Source organism: Balaenoptera physalus, assembly GCF_965194825.1.
Source record: "Balaenoptera physalus genome assembly, chromosome: 12".
NCBI lineage: Eukaryota > Metazoa > Chordata > Mammalia > Artiodactyla > Balaenopteridae > Balaenoptera > Balaenoptera physalus.
The window spans coordinates 70,317,041-70,332,765 of record NC_138897.1 but is presented as its reverse complement, the minus strand read 5'-3'; the positions used below and the strand labels follow the sequence as shown (position 1 = coordinate 70,332,765).

The following is a 15,725-nucleotide window of genomic DNA, read 5'->3' as shown; positions in this document are numbered from 1 at the left end:
AGCGCGGAAAAGCGCCCCTTCCCCGAGGACGGCATCGCCCCAGAGTCACGAAACACAAGGCAGGGCGAGTGGGGAGCCGACCCCAGGCTCGACCCCGGCCCTCGGCTCTGCCCGCGCCCCTCGCCGCCGCCCCCGCCCGGCAGTGTCACCAGGCGGCCCCGCGGCTCAGCCAGCCCGAGGCGCCCCGCCCGCCCGCCCGCCACACGGGCCCCAGACCCCCGCCTGCCAGCGCCCCGGCCCTCGGCACCTAGCCGCGCCGGCTCCTCCCTCAAAAACACCCCGCGCCCCCGGCAGCCGGAACCCCCTCGGCCTCCCGCAGACCCCCGCCCCGCCTCCCGCGCCCCGGGCCCCTCCTCCTGTCAGCCCGCGCCCAGCCGCCGAGCTACCTTCTCCAGGGATGCCGATCTCTGCACGGCCAGGGAGCGGGCCAACGACAGGACCGTGTTGAAATAGAAACCCCGTGACGCGCCGGCGCCGGAGCCCGAGCCGGAGCCGCTGCCACCGCCTCCCCGGGCCGCGGCCGCCGCCATCATCGCCCCGCGGAACCGCCCGCCGGCTTCCCTCACTGGGATCGCGACTGCCGGAGCTCACGGCGCAGGCGCGGCCTCTTCCGCCCTCCCCGCCACGTGACCTCTCTGTTGCCGACGCCAGCGGGGCGAGGTCTCGGGCAGATCCACCGCCGGGGGGGGGGGGCCGGGAGCCATGCGGCCTGCGGCGGCCGCGCGCGCCCGGTGGGCTCCCCCCCCGCAGCGGGGCACGATGGTCGGCTCCGAGGCGGGGCCTCCGCGAGCGGCTGGCGGAAGGAGTTTGCGCGGCGCCGGCTACGGGCTTACGGGAGTTTCTGTAGGTTCTCTGCGCTACGGCAGCTGCCCCGTGGTCAGAGAGCGCTCCTCGCCTCGGCCGCGCCCGGCTCCTCCCGCCTGCCCCAGGCCGAGCGCTGGCGCCATGTCGGCCTACACCCGAAGCTACAACCCGTTCGACGACGACGCGGAGGACGAGGGCGTCCGGCCGGCGCCGTGGACGGACAACCGCGACCTCGCGGACTGGCCCGGCGCTCCCGCCGACCGGCAGCAGGCCCTGCGGCAGGAGGTGCTGCGCCGGGCCGAGGCCACGGCCGCCAGCACCGGCAGGTCCTTGTCCCTGATGTACGAGTCCGAGAGGATCGGGGTCGCCTCCTCCGAGGTGAGTCCGCGATCGCCGGGACTCCTGGGGGCTCCACCGGTCAGCCAGGACGGGTCTTGTACTTTGGTGACTGGACGGTCGGTAACAATCTGTTAGCTACGTAGAGACGCGCGTTTTCACACCCGAAAGGGGCAGTTTGCCCCTGGCGATCTCCTGAGCTTAGTCCACAGAGTTGTTGTTTTTCTACGCCTCGTCAGGGGTCATTTCCACGCTGTCCGGTCCAGGTAAGTAGGGATTCTAGACAGCAGACCCCGGGTTAGGGACGTGGAGGGTCTGTTCCTTTTACACATTTCCTGGACAGAAGTCTGGCCCGTGGCTTCAGCCCTTCCTCCTGGAGTGACCCAGCGAGGACTGTGCCTGCTGGTGTCAAGCGTCCGAGGAGATGGGCCTTGGGTTCTTCCTGGCACTGAGCGCTCCTCCGCCTCGCCAGGAGGGGAGTGAAGGTCTTGTCTGCCTGGACACTGCTGAGTGCGCCGGAGCCCGAGTCTGGTCTAGTCTAGGACCTTACGTTTCCTTCCCGATCCCAACGAAGATGTCCTAGAGAGACAGGGGCGGTCTGTGACAGTCTGCCGTCCCAGCTCAGCTTCTGCAGTTCTTCTTAACGTCCATAGATGGTTTCAGAGAGTAGGACCTTGGGTAAGAGCTGTTCTTTCTTAGGCACCACATTCTCGCCTCAGCGTACTAATGAAACAGTTGTGTTGGGCATTTCTTTAGAAAGTTTTTTAAAATGTAATAACCTGTGATTGCTATATCAGCTAAAAATAATTCATCTTAAGCATTTGTAGTTATGTAAGCTAAAGCATCATGTTCTTCCCTGGGTCTCTTCGTAATTCTTTTCTCTGGCAAAGTTCCCTCTGACCTGGTCACTTACAGTCTTGGACAGTTTTGAGGTCCGTCCCATCATTCTCCCATTACCACTTCCTTGGGTTATCTCCCTTCCCCACTTCTCCTTATCACCAGATCCCTCAGTGGCCCACCTGCCTGTCTTTAGCCTCATTGAGGAAGTTTTGCTTGTGTCTACTGGATTCCTACATTCCAGTCTAAATGGAAAATGTTGACTTAGATTTGGGAGGATTGCCTGAGGTCTTAGGGCCCAGGTGGAGGGGTCACTTGATTAAGGGTCCCAGGCCCAAGGAAGCCAACTAAGAACTGTTTAAAAAGACATCTTTGGAGACTTTCCTGGTGTTCCAGTAGTTAAGACTGCACTTCCAATGCAGGGGACGTGGGTTTGATCACTGGTCAGGGAACTAAGATCCCACATGCCAAGCAGCACAGCCAAAAAAAAAAAAGACATCTTTGGCAACTGAGAACGGGTGAAGTAGGAAATCAGAGTGACAGAAAGTAGAATACTGTGGCAGAGGATACCCTGGAATCTGGCTACTAAGGCTAAGGTGTAGATAGGAGGAGGAGGAGGGACGTTCCCAAGGAAGAGAAGAGTCACACGAAGGCACTGGCTCAGCGCCGCAGCTCCTGAGCAGGAAAGTGTCGCCCAGGAAGCCTTCCAGGAAAGGGCCTGGAGGAGGAGCTTAGGACCCTGTACAGTCAGAGGGCAGGTCAGGAGTGCCAAAAACACAGAGGATGACGTTGTTTCATAAGGATTGTGGTGACAAACCCCACGCTGCCCCCAAAGTTCCTTCTTTCCAATAATGGGGACCATGAGAGCAAAGGCAGAGTGGCACCTCAGGCCGTGAGGCTTGGCATGGCCAAGCCAGGTGTTGCTGTGAGAGGTACGGTATGATCATGACTGAGCAGGTGACAGGCTCTGTCATCAGTGTGATTACACATGGAATTTTATCCAGGATTGAATCAGTTCTCAATTATTGGAGGCCCTGGGAGGCAGGAATGGTCAGCACCCCCGTCTCCACCCCACCCCATAATCTCCAAATTGTCTTACTGTCTTTGAATCCCTTTCATCGCTCTTTCATTCCCCTGGGGGATGGGGGGGGGGGTGGTGAGCTCTGTCCCAGCAGACCCAAATCACCGCTAAACTAACCTCCTAACTTAGACAGGTGCCCGTCACATACCCAGCTGAGAGGTGCCGAAACAGGACACATGTTTTAGACGGTGAGGACTTGACTTTTTTAGGCCCAGTGTGGCAGCAGTGGGAAAGTTACTTAGTCAGGTCACCTCTAGTGAAGGAGAGTTGCCCTTCTCCTGAGAAACTTGTAGGGTTCACCTCTCTGGAAGGCTCTCACCTCAGGTCCTGACCCCACAGGATAGAGGAGAGGTGGGCCGGCCTGGGGAGCACAGTGCAGAACCATAGAGACTTGTAGGCCACACGGCTCTTCCACTTCTCGGGCTTAATTTGTTTCTTCTTTTCTTTCCCTAAGGTATAATTTTTGTGAAGTGATTATCCAGTCACAGGGTTCAAAATTGAGTTGATGCAGAAGGCTGTGAAGGCTCCTCCCACCCGCTGCCTCCCCACCCCCAGCCACTCACCTTCTGTTCCTGCAGTGTCCTTGTGGAGATATTCTGTGTATAAAAACCTGCTTATACTTATGTTTTTGGGTTTTTTTTATTATTTTAACTTAAGCAGAAGTGTTCTGTATATTCCACACTGCACGTTGCTTGACAAGGTGGAGGGCATTCCATAGCAACACGTGATGCGCTGCTCTTTTGTTTTTTTTGGCCACACCAAGTGGCCTGTGGGATCCTAGTTCCCCGACCAGGGATTGAGCCCAGTCCAGCAGTGGAGGTGCAGAGTCCTACCTAACCACTGGACCTCCAGGGAAGTCCCATGCTCTTTCTGTGTCGTGGTCCCTCTAGTGGATGACTTCTGTTTCTGCGGCCAGTCCCCTAATGCTGGGCATTTGCCTGTTTGTGTCCCATGTGGACGCAGTCTTCATGTGCCCTTTCACCACCCTGGCCAGGGAGACCGCCTGCCCGCTCTGGCTGCTGAGCACGCGCCAGTGACGTTTTGTGGGGCCCAGGGTCTCAGTTCAGGGAGTCCAGCAACAAACCTTGGACGAGGGCCTGAGTGGCCAGCTTGGTTAGCATCAGCGGAAAGGGAGTCGGGCCAGGATGCTCTCAGCAGCCCGGCCAGCACATCCTGCACACGGTCTCGTGCGGGGCCCCCTCACCTCATTGAGTCTTTCCAGCACTCGACAATCGCCAAACCCTGCTGGGCCTTCAGTTCAGAGAGGTGGACCACAGGGGGACGGACACCTCTCCAGCCTGGGAACGGAGGCCATCGCAGCCCTCTGTTCTGGGTGTCCCCGTGAGTTGGGGTGGTGCCCTCATCCTCTGGGCAGACCCTTCCCCTCTCCAGGTGAGGGGCTGTACTGACCGGAGCCTCCACTCCAAGGCAGCCCGGGCTGGTTCTGATGCAGCCAGAGTTCTTAGCACAACCCTATCCTGAAGCAAAAGCTGACGGAGGGAGACGGACAGCTGCTCGGTTAAGTAATTCCCAGTAGATTTTATAAAGTATCAGTGATTGAATTCGACTGTTGAAAAGTTCTAGGATCAAACTTGCTGGCTCCTTAGCTGTGACGAGGCACCTTGTGAGGCCGGGTCTTTACCATCCAGGCAGGTCATACATCCCACACCAGCGCCGTGGCATCTGGCCGTGTCTGCTGCTCCTTCCTAAAATGTCCACCCGTGGCCGCCATGGTGTCTGGGGGACCTTGCTTTGCTGACCAGGAGTTGTGCTGGGGAAGCCCAGGGGCTGTCTGTTCTGCAGCCTTCTGCCTCTGAGAGTGAGAAGTGCTGTTTAGAGGTGTTGTGGGGTCCCCAAGAGCACCCTCAGGTTTAACGATTCCCTAGAAGGACTCAGAATTAGTAGAGCTGTTATACTGACGGTTGTGGTTTGTTACAGCAAAAGGATGCAGATTAAAATCCTCAAGGGAGACAGGCTGGTGGTCAGAGTCCGGGAGAGCAAGCACAGCTTCCCGTTGTCCCCTCTCTGTGGAGTTGTGTGCGCAGCCTCCACTCTCCCCATGGTGACGTGTGACATCCAGGAGGCACAGCTGCCCGCCTGGCTGACTGGAGTCTCCAGCCCCTCCAGAGGTCACGCTGTGTGGCTCAAGGCCCCCCACCCTGTAAACCACATTGCTGGTGCAGACTGTCAGGCTGGCCTGAGGACTCAGGGAAGCAAAGTCACTCGTCAGGCTAATCCGAGGGCAAGGAGCCAGACAAGGCCTTTCTCGGGAACACACGGTGTGAGGGGCCCCAGGCAGCCTGCACATGCAGCTAGGGGCACCAGCCTTTGCCCTTGGTGGTTCTCTTGCCACTTAAGACCACTCTACACTGCCACTCCTGCCGGGACGGAGCCCCGCATTCGAGCATGTTCCCCGCCAGCTCCTGCGTCCCTGCTGGTGTATATGTGTGTCATGCTCCCTGGGAAGGGGAGCGACATTGATGGGGGTAAATCTCAAGTTTCTAGATTCAGCATATCGACTCCAGATCGACCTCTGCCTGCTGGTTGTTCAAAACCAGAGTTTAATCGCAATCAGGACGAGACACTTAGTGCTGGCACCTTCCCCTCCAGAGCTCGGGCGGGACTCAGGTTGGGGTGGGGGCTGCGCCATCCCCAATTGCTGGCTGAGGATTTACAGAGAGCCTGCCTCTGCGGGTGACGGGGAGCTACAGAAGGTGCAATTCCATCACGTCTCATCCTCCCCAGGAGCTCGTGCGCCAGCGAGGGGCCTTGGAGCGCACAGAGAAGATGGTGGACAAGATGGAGCAGGATCTGAAGACCAGCCAGAAGCACATCAACAGCATCAAGAGTGTGTTCGGGGGGCTCGTCAATTACTTCAGAGCCAAACCCACAGAGACCCCACCTGTGCAGAATGGCACCCTCGCCCCCCAGCCTAGCAGCAGGTGAGCGGTGCCCAGCTGCCCGGATCAAAGCAGCAGAGGGGGGTTTAGTGCGGGTAGCCGAGCCTTTCAGGACACTTCTCATGCCTTAAAGGGACCAAAGGACCCTGAAAGTTACTCACTGGGAGGGATTTGTCTTAAGACATTTTGAAACAAGAAGCGTTCTCCACTGCTCTTGATTGTGTGGATGTGACCGCTGTTCAGTCTGCAAACTGCGTGAATTGGGTCTCCGTAAATTACTGCTCCTGGTAATTTGAAAGAGAGAATGTTCACTCTAATCAGTATAGATGTGACTCACTTCACAGAATTTTTGCTTTAAAAAGTCTTCATGTCCAACTTCCCCATATCTAATTCAAGTTGCCCATTGATTATCATTTTAAAATTAGAGATTATTTTCCTCAAAATTTTTGGCTAGAGGTATAATAAAATCATACTGCAATTTTGGCCGGCATATAAATGTCATGTGTTCAAACATAAAAGAATTCAGCTTCTGCTAAAACATGATTGTTGCTCATATGTCAGGTCATTGTATCTGTCTTTTATTATAAAGACAATATCACCATATTACAGAAAATCTACACCTTGCTTACCGTAACACAAAGAATGTAGGTTGCTCCCCTTATTCAGTGTTTTCATAATTGCAGTGGTTTTCCTTTCTAAAAGTTTTCTTTTTCTCGTAACTTTTATCCAAAGGTTGAAAGAAGCCGTAAGTACAAGTAAAGACCAGGAGGCACAGTACCAGGCCAGCCACCCAAATCTCAGGAAGCTCAATGACTCAGGTCAGTGCTCCTGCCCACACTCGGGTTCTGCAGGGACACCTTGCACTGGGTAGGGGCGTCAGGGGCCTCGGTGCCTCTCTCAGGGAGCTGGGGGTGTGCGTTATGGCGGGTTCAGCCCTGCTCCCCCGTGGAGGGAGGGATAAGGAAGTGGGAGCCTGGCCTGTATAGTTCTGAGATCTTCAGGCGGGGAAACACCTATGCTGAGTGGGATATGACCCCCCGGACATCCACGGCCTAATCCCCAGGCCCCAGGAACATGTCAGGTCACGTGGCAAAAGGGGAATCGTGGTCGCAGAGGGAAGTACAGTTGCTGATCGGCTGACTTGAGGTGAGGAGATTATCCTGGGTTTTCCGGTTGGACCCAGTGAAATCACAAAGGTCCTTTGCAAGTGGGAAGGAGGCAGAGGAGAGAGTGATGGAGTGAGAGGTTTGAAGGTGCCGGGCAGCTGGCTCTCAGGTGGAGGAGGGGCCGCTGCTAAGGATTGACCTCCAGGGGCTGGCAGGGGCCGGGAATCGGATCCTCCCTAAGTGCCTCGAGGGGAACCAACCCCACTGACACCTGGGTCTGAGGCCAGGGAGACCCAGCTTGGACGTCTGACCTCCAGAACCAAAGGATGGTTTGTGGTATTTTGTTGCAGCACAAGAAGGAGGCTAACGTAGCCCCCGAGACCCAGTGGGCACAGAAGCGGCTGTGTGGACAAAGAGTGTGAGATAGGAGGTGTTTTGTGTCAGATCGTCCCGTTAATATCAAATGATGGGCCCAGAAACATCCCTCATCTGGAAAGGAATCAAGGCCTCCTGGGGGCTCTGTCGACCCCTAGAGAGCCAGGCATATTGGAAGTAGCCAGATGGTTCCTGTGCCGCCTGTGGGCACAGCCGAGGGGAGGCCTGGCGGAGGAGGGCCCGGAGGTTGATCTGGGAAGGCGAAAGCCGCGGAGGAAGTGGGAGAAGACTGTGCGCTGAGGGGCTTCCGTAGGCCATGCTGAAGGAGAGACCCCAAGTCTAGAAAGAGATGGCCCCCAGAAGACATAACCTGGGTGACAGGGCTTTTCTGTGTGCCTTTGGAAACTGAGGTTCAGAGAAGATTTCTGGGGGCAAATGTGCATCATTTAACGTTTCTTTTTCCGGAGGCTGTGTGGGTTTGCATGGTGGCTGCTCCAACTGCCATACCATTACGTGCATGAATCTCTTTCCTGAGCTCGTGGGTCCGTGTCTGACCAGGTGACCCATAGGCTGGGCTTCTTTGATCTCCGAGGGGCTGCCCTCAGGAAGCATCTCCCTCCCGCCCCTTCCCCGTCCCCCGCCTGCCTCTCTCGGTGGCCTCAGAACTGACCGCCTTAGTCTCTCCACCCGTTTTCCAGATAAAGATGAGTTTTGTGAAGCGGCATTTCAAGTGTGTCAGTTAACCGTCCTCCCGGTGTTTCTTTGTCAACTCAGACTCCATCCCTGGAGGGGCCGATTCTGCCTTGAGCTCCGAGGCTTACCCAAGGAACCCGCACCTGCGCACCTGTCACCAGAGGATCGACAGCAACCTCGGTAAGACCAGAGCACCGCCACCAGCACCACGGCTTGCGTGCGCCGGGGCCCCCCGGTGTCCACCCCTGCACACACACACACACACCCACGCGCATGTGCAACATCCCAGCCCCTCACCCTCTCTGGGGTCTGCCCGCTTGTCTCCGTCCCCACCTCTTGTCTGGGAGGTGACAGCGACAGGGTCAGGGTCTGGGGACTGCCCCGTGCAGCCTGGGCTCTGCCCACCTCCCTCACCACCCGGCTGTGCCACCCCGCTTCCTCCGTGTGCCCTGGGCTCAGGGAGGGTCAGGTGAACAAAACTGGAAGGCTCGCGGGAGGCAGCCCAGCAGGTCAGGCATACGTGGGGCCAGCAGCACCTTGGCCGCGTGGCCAGGCCCCCTGCTTCCTGGGCCTCGGGCTCCAAGGCGCCCTGTCATAACCATATACCTGCTGGCTTCTCTGGTGTCTCCCTAACCAGTCTCCAGAAACACAGGAGAAGTTCAGTTTTGTCCCTACTTTACACCCAGGGCCCAGAAGGCGAGAATGGAGAGAGGAGGGGGTTATTTGCAGTCGGGTGGAGGAGCTGGCCCCTCAGCAGCCCCCTCTGACCTTTGCTCCCTGTGTGGAAACCTCTCCCATGGCCACCCAGGTCACTTGTCAACCCTCCTCCCCCTTAGGGGATGGCAAAGAGGGTGAGACAGAAAGGAATGCTTCCCCTGCTCCCTCCTCCCAGGGGACATGGGCCCCCAGCTCTCCCAGGGCAGTGCCCACTCCAGCAGCCCGGGCCACTGGTACAGACAGCACGTGAGCCAGACCCATGTCCTTTGTTTAACCTTCATTTAAGCTTTGTTTCTCAGCACACAGACTCATTGTAGAAAACTGTGAAGTTAGGCAAGTGCCCTAAGGAAACCAACACCCAGATTCCACCGTCCAGCAGTGACGACTGCTTTGGTGTCATTCCTTCTGTTTCTCCACCCTGAACCCCAACTGCTCTCTGCCCTCGGAGCCCAGGGGCACCCCGGAGGTCACCGCTTCCTTGTCCTCTGGACTCGGCCCTGGAGCCGAAGGCGTCAGGCAGAGGGTGCATCTGCCAGGCCTGACTCCAGAGAAACACAGGGGCTGGCGGGCCCCCCGTCCTCCCCACCAAAGGTGTCCCCACCAAGAAAGGCTGGCACTGGTGCCTGCTGGGGGGAAGACCTATGCAGGGGGCGAGATTCAGGAATGCAGGGAGTGCAGCAGGAAGAAGACCTAGGACAGCCCATCCCAGAGGCTGAGAGTGTGCAGTGGGGCGGGCAGGGTGAGCGGGACACAGAGCAGCGCAGGGGACCCCAGCACGGCCGTCCACGGGCCCTGCCGATGGGGCCACACCACCGCCCCCGGGCAGGTCCCTCTCCCTCCTGGACGCCTGGCCCTGCTGGCGGTCCCTTGCCAGGCGGCCCTCCCTGATCCAGCTTCTCACCCCAATGCAGCTCCTTGCGGGTCCCAAGCCGTCCCCGCTGCCAGCAGCTCCCTGAGACCTGGGCGGCCTTACAGCTGTCAGTGTCCATGGGACATGGGCACAGGCTTTCTTTTCTTTTTTTTTCTCTTTTTTTTTTGTTGTTTCTGTTGCGTTGGGTCTTTGTTGCTGCACGCCGGCTTTCTCTAGTTGCAGCAAGCGGGGGCTACTCTTTGTTGTGGTGCACAGGCTTCTCATTGTGGTGGCTTCTCTTGTTGCGGAGCACAGGCTCTAGGCATGCAGGCTTCAGTAGTTGTGGCACGCGGGCTCAGTAGTTGTGGCACATGGGCTCAGTTGCTCTGTGGCATGTGGGATCTTCCTGGACCAGGAATCGAACCCGTGTCCCCTGCGTTGGCAGGTGGATTCTTAACCACTGCGCCACTAGGGAAGTCCCAGTAAGACCATTTCTAAAAAATCTGATTCTGCTTAGATTTGTGGTGCCATTGCCAACTATTTGTGTATTTTGACCTTTTTCACTTAATGTTTTATCTTTAACATAGTGAAAAGGCTTACAAAGCACCACCTCTTCTGTTTTCCCCCAGCTCTTTCCTAGTAAAAGGGCAGAAAGCAGCTCTGGGTGTGACCCCATCCCCACACCCTGTGCACATGCACATACACATTCAGGGCACACACGTGCACACACACACACCCAGGGAAGGGGCTTTATATTCATCTGGACAGAGTCAGTCATGTCACGACTCCCCTCTGTGGTCTGCACAGCCCCATCAGGGGACCCCGGGCCCCTCGGCTGGTCTCCTCCCCACTCATGGTCAGTTCTTTCTTTGTCACTGTGCTAAGGAAGCGCTTCACATACTCGAGGCCGACCATGTCCTTATAGACCTTATTCCTCTTAAAAATGAATTGAGATTGATTTTTACAACTTTTTGTAAAAGAAGGGAAATACTTATTACAAACACTGGAAAAGCCTGAGGTGTATCTCAGATGTGTTTCCAAATGGGGATCTTCCTCTTTGCCACTCTGGACCTGTGCTTTACCCAGCTTTAGAGAGCTGGGGATGTAAGGTTCAAAGGCAGCTGAAAGGTGTGTGGCTCTATATGAATTTCTAAAATAAACACCGTGTACTAACAGTGGATGTCCCGGTGGGCAGCAGGGAGGAGTGGCTTTCCTGTTAAGCGCTACTGCTTTCTCTTCACTTGCACATGTTTTGGAACATGTAACCAACGCCCTGGCATCTGGCCTGTCTTCTAGGGAGGAGGGGTCAGTGACCACAGTGCTGCCAAGCCCATGGGGGGAGCATCTGGGGATGCAGGTCCCGATGCTGTGACTTGGCTCAGGCCCGTGTGTGCTCTCCTGTCCCGCAGATGAGCTGTCCGTGGGCCTGGGCCGGCTGAAGGACATCGCCCTGGGGATGCAGACGGAGATTGAGGAGCAGGACGACATTCTTGACCGCCTCACGACCAAAGTGGACAAGTTAGACATCAACATCAAGAGCACAGAGAGGAAAGTTCGGCAGCTTTGAAGACGGAGGTGGATTTCCACTCCATCGTGATGAAAAGATTTGAAAGGTCTTCTTTTAAACTCCCAAGAAATTTCAGTTATTACTTTAGAATGTGATTTCACATGTGTTTGCAAATGTTGTAACAGAGTGGGTCTCAAAAGAGGTTTTGTTGTAGAGAAAGCGTGTGCCCCACTTCTCTGAGGGCCCTGACTGGAGGTGTGCGGGCAGAGTGGTGGTCATGCCGGCCTCTGCTTCCGTCTGCTGTGCTTCTCGTCCCCAGGCCTCTGCGAGGCAGAGCACTGAGGGCCATGTGACCCGCGTTTTTAGGCATCCTTCTCCCCACGACCCCCACAAGCACACTGTGATGCTCTGAGCCCCTTGGCAGGCGTTTGATTTTAGTAGGAGGGGGTTCAGACCAGCCCTGCTCACTGTGACTCCTGGAAGCACATAGGGAGGTGGGTGAGCCCCGCTGCCCCTGCACGGGGTTAGGAACATGTTCTGCCCTGGCTGGAGGCTCCCTGGCCAGCTGGCTGAGGCCTGCAGAGCGTGAGAGAGGAGCATCACACAAACGTGCTCCACCAAGCTCTCTGCCCTCAGGTCACCTGGACCAGGCCCCCATCCAAACATGTTTACTCGGTGCCTGGGGTCCCCTGGCCCATCCAGGATTCCCACCCACTCTTCTGTGCTGCTGGCAACATGCCTTGACCCATCACTTGATTCTCTGGCCCCAGTTTTAGGACTGGAACTCCACTAATGACGCTGACTGTGCACAGAAGGATATGGCTTTTAAAAAAACCCAGACGTTATCATTCTACCTGGCCTAGCTTGTTCTCTCTTCATTTTACAAAAAAAAGAGAATCATTTAAAAGTACTAATTAAAATTGATTTCTGTACTTAAAAGAATTTCTTTACATTGGTACCTCCAACAAAATAATTGAAGCCACGAGGTCCTGGTCTTTTTAAAAGCAAATAAATTAAAATATTTTGAAGATGGTGAAAGGGACTGATTTTAATAAGACAGATTAGGTTGGAAACCTTAAAATCACAGCGTCTTTCACCTTGAAACCTGGCCCCGGCATGGTGACCTTCACCACTTTGGTTCAGTAGAATATAAACAAAGTCCCTTAAAGCAAAGGAACGTCTTTAAGGGGCAGCAGCAATGCAGCAGCGTTTATGTAGCAATTCAAATATAAAAGTTCCATCCCATAATGCCTGACTTTCCTAAAAACATGACGGCCTACGTGGGCAGACACAACTTTCTGTCATGTTCCAGCCGCCCTGCGAGTCTGACCCACATCACTGGGAATGTCACAGGGTGTGCGGATGCTGTGGAAGATAATCAGACCCACATCTGCTTATCACGAGCCCATCATGGTTGTTCTCCTGGTAACTGGAAAAAGGAAAAATTTTACATGTCCACCAGGCCCACACTGAATGAGTTCACAGGGCCTCCAGCAAAAAGGCTGCTCCGAAGTGTGACACCAGAATGCAGGGCAGCCTGGGGGTGCCTGTCCACCCGGCATCGTTCCCGGGTTTTCCTCCATGACACCGCCTTCCTCAACGGGTGTCAGGATAACTGTTCCTGCTCCTCACCCTCGGGCATAGACACGTGGAGATTAGTCAGCACACCTAGACCTGAGCTTCTCCGTTCGAATAAACACAGACAAAGGCCACTGCCAAACACTGTCTGCAGCCCTCCTCTCACATAATGGGGTTAGTGATTTAACCAATTTGAAGCAAAGTAGCACCTTATTTTGTGTCTTTTGTTGGATTGATGAAGCCGATCACCACCACCCCCTTTTTTACCCCAAGCTGTGGAGGGAGAGTTGCCCTCACTCTTCTAGAAACGTTTCCCTCGCACATGTCTCCCCGTATATTTGGTTCTGTTCTTGTTCACATCCCTCATTCTAAGGCCTGGGCCAAGGGCCTGTCTCATCCTCGTGCTGGGCAGCATCTCTGCCGGGTCCCCACCTGCTCCCGCACCCGCTGAGGGCCAGTGGCTGCTGCTTCACACAGCAGAGCTGCTCACACTCTCAGAGAACAAAGGAGGACCAGAGGAGCCTCCAGGACCTGCGTGTGGTGACGGTGAGCAGAGGAAAACTCTGCCCTCTGGACACACGTGTCAGGGAGACACAGGGGAGCCTGGCTGGGGTTGTCCTTCTTGCCGCATGGGGTCCGGAAGACAGATCTGGAATTCTACGGTCGACCTGGAAACAAATTGTGCCTTCCAAAGAGTGGCTTTTCTAACTCAAGGTTGGTTACATGTTAAGTGTGCTCCTAACTTAACAATTAGCGCGTTCTCCTTCGGAGGAACTTTCTAACGTAGTGATTTGTAGTTAACAGTGGCAGGTTGCCTCGTGGACGTCTTTTTTGCGTTATATAGGAAAGGAGACCTGAATTTACCTCAGGTGGCAAGAATGGAAGTACATAAGTGCATTTTAATTTCTCTTTCTTTAACTTCTTTTTGTGAATATGTGATTTTAAGTGTACACCACACCAATTTAGTAAAAATCTTATACTTTGCCTACATAGGCCTTTTCTGCAGAATTTTTAAAGTTACCAACGTCGTTAAGCATCTTCAGCTCTGATGGGTGAAATGTGTACAAAACGATGAGCGAGTCGTTACAAGTGCACACGGGAGGGGCTTCTGCTCAGAGTGTGTGTCAGAGCAGCTCTTGTACTTCATGCCTTCAACTCCACAAATGACCATATTCCTTAAAATAAAATGTGAAGTTGTTTTTTAATCGAGCTTTGCCTCCTGTGAGGTCCTTTTCAAAGAGCTGGTTGGGGGGGGACCCTCCTTGTTGAGTCCTCAGGTGTTTGGTCCTGGCTGCCACGTCTCGTGCTTCTTGAAAGCCTGTCAACCCATCTGTCCTGCCTCCCGGCGCCTCTGCAACGCTGTCTAGCTCAGGGCTTGGCACACCCTCAAGGGCCAGAGATTGGATGTTTTAGGCTCACAGGCCAAACAGTATCTTCACATCGTCTTCCCTGTGTCCATCCCTAATGACCTCACTTTAAGTTAATTACCTCTGTAAAGACCCTGTCTCCAAATGTCACGTTCTGAGGTTCTGGGGGTTTAGGGCTTCAACATACTAATGTGGAGGGGGGTGGCAGGGACCTGACATCTGACAGCCTTTATCTTCTTGGTGGAAACAGAGAGAGAGGACGGTAGAGGTGGATCATCAGGGAAGGGCTGTCAAAGGCCCAGCTGAGATGGGGACTCAGAAGGACCCTAGTAATTAACACCTTTTATAGACTTTTATTTATTTATTTATTTATTTATTTATTTATTTATTTTTGGCTGTGTTGGGTCTTCGTTGCTGCGCACGAGCTTTCTTTAGTTGCGGTGAGCGGGGGCTACTCTTCATTGTGGTACGCGGGCTTCTCATTGTCGTGGCTTCTCTTGTTGCGGAGCACGGGCTCTAGGCGTGCGGGCTTCAGTAGTTGTGGCACGTGGGCTCAGTAGTTGTGGCTTGCGGGCTCAGGCTCAGTAGTTGTGGCGCACGGGCTTAGTTGCTCCGCGGCATGTGGGATCTTCCCGGACCAGGGCTCTAACCTGTGTCCCCTGCATCGGCGGGCAGATTCTTAGCCACTGCGCCACCAGGGAAGTCCCCCCTATAGACTTTTATAAATAGTGGGGTTTCCAGCCCTGGAGTCACCAGGTGCTTTCGTGGCTGGAGTTCCAGAGCAGGCCTCCTGCCTGGGGCTGCCAGCAGAGCCGAAGAAGGCGAGTGAGAAGCCAGAGCTCTGGCCTGAGGCCTCGGGAGAGGGTCTGGCTCCTTGACTGGATCACCAGGCTGAAGTGTGGGCGCTGGCCCTGGCGCTCAGAGCAGAGGATGACTGACGTGGATCTTTGCACTTTAGTGCCTCAAATTCTCCCAGAAGAATTCTCCCGAAGTCTAGGCAGGACCCGACTTGAAAGTAGGCCAAGAGCCAGGAGTGAAGCAAGTCGCATGAACATGCACAACACTGCTTCCCCCACAGAGGCGGCTTTTAGGGCTTTGGACCCACAGAGGCCAGAGACAAACCTCAAACCAGGGGCACCTCCAGGCCATTTAGAAATTAAGTCAAAATCAAGTTCTGCTAGGGTTTGATTGACTTTTTTTTTTAACGTTTTACTTTGAAGTTTCAGTTCTTGGAGACAGGCTGGTGCTAATCATGCCACCCCACCACTTAAAAACCTGCTCTGGCTCCCACCATGGTTACAACAACAGTGCTTTTAGGGGAGCTAGCACATGATACCACTTCCACAGCCCCAAGTGGGGGTTCCAGGCCCACAGGCCAGAGTGGGCCAGTTTCTTACAGAGACTCGCCAAAGTAACAATGACTTTATTTTATTTTTTATTATTTATTTATTTTTGGCTGCACCCCGCGGCTTGCGGGATCTTAATTCCCCGACCAGGGATTGAACCCGGGCCCCAGCAGTGAAAACACCAAGTCCTAACCACTGGGCCACCAGGGAATTCCCAAAAACGACTTT

The 15,725-nt window shown here is 55.0% G+C and overlaps 2 protein-coding genes across 9 annotated transcripts in view; one reads left to right on the top strand and one right to left on the bottom strand.

Annotated features, from left to right (window-relative positions):
- The window catches only part of PI4KA (phosphatidylinositol 4-kinase alpha), a 96,569-nt gene extending 95,923 nt beyond the window's left edge, over positions 1–646 (bottom strand). For 4 of the 8 annotated variants that reach the window (XR_014251930.1, XR_014251931.1, XR_014251932.1 and 1 more), the window contains exon 1: positions 387–575. Coding sequence is in view for 5 of the 8 variants with exons in the window: in XM_082417857.1 (XP_082273983.1) it covers positions 387–533 (147 nt within the window). In the remaining 3 variants the exon portion in view is untranslated. Of the gene's footprint in view, positions 1–386 lie in introns of all 8 variants that reach the window. The other 4 variants (XM_082417854.1, XM_082417856.1, XM_082417858.1 and 1 more) reach the window with 4 other exon arrangements.
- SNAP29 (synaptosome associated protein 29) lies at positions 646–13,993 on the top strand. Its single transcript, XM_082417877.1, has 5 exons — positions 646–1,182; positions 5,804–6,000; positions 6,691–6,776; positions 8,214–8,312; positions 11,109–13,993. Exons 1-5 carry the CDS (start codon positions 703–705, stop codon positions 11,264–11,266), a joined length of 1,020 nt encoding a protein of 339 aa, XP_082274003.1. The 5' UTR covers positions 646–702; the 3' UTR covers positions 11,267–13,993.
- Positions 13,994–15,725: the final 1,732 nt, after the last annotated feature.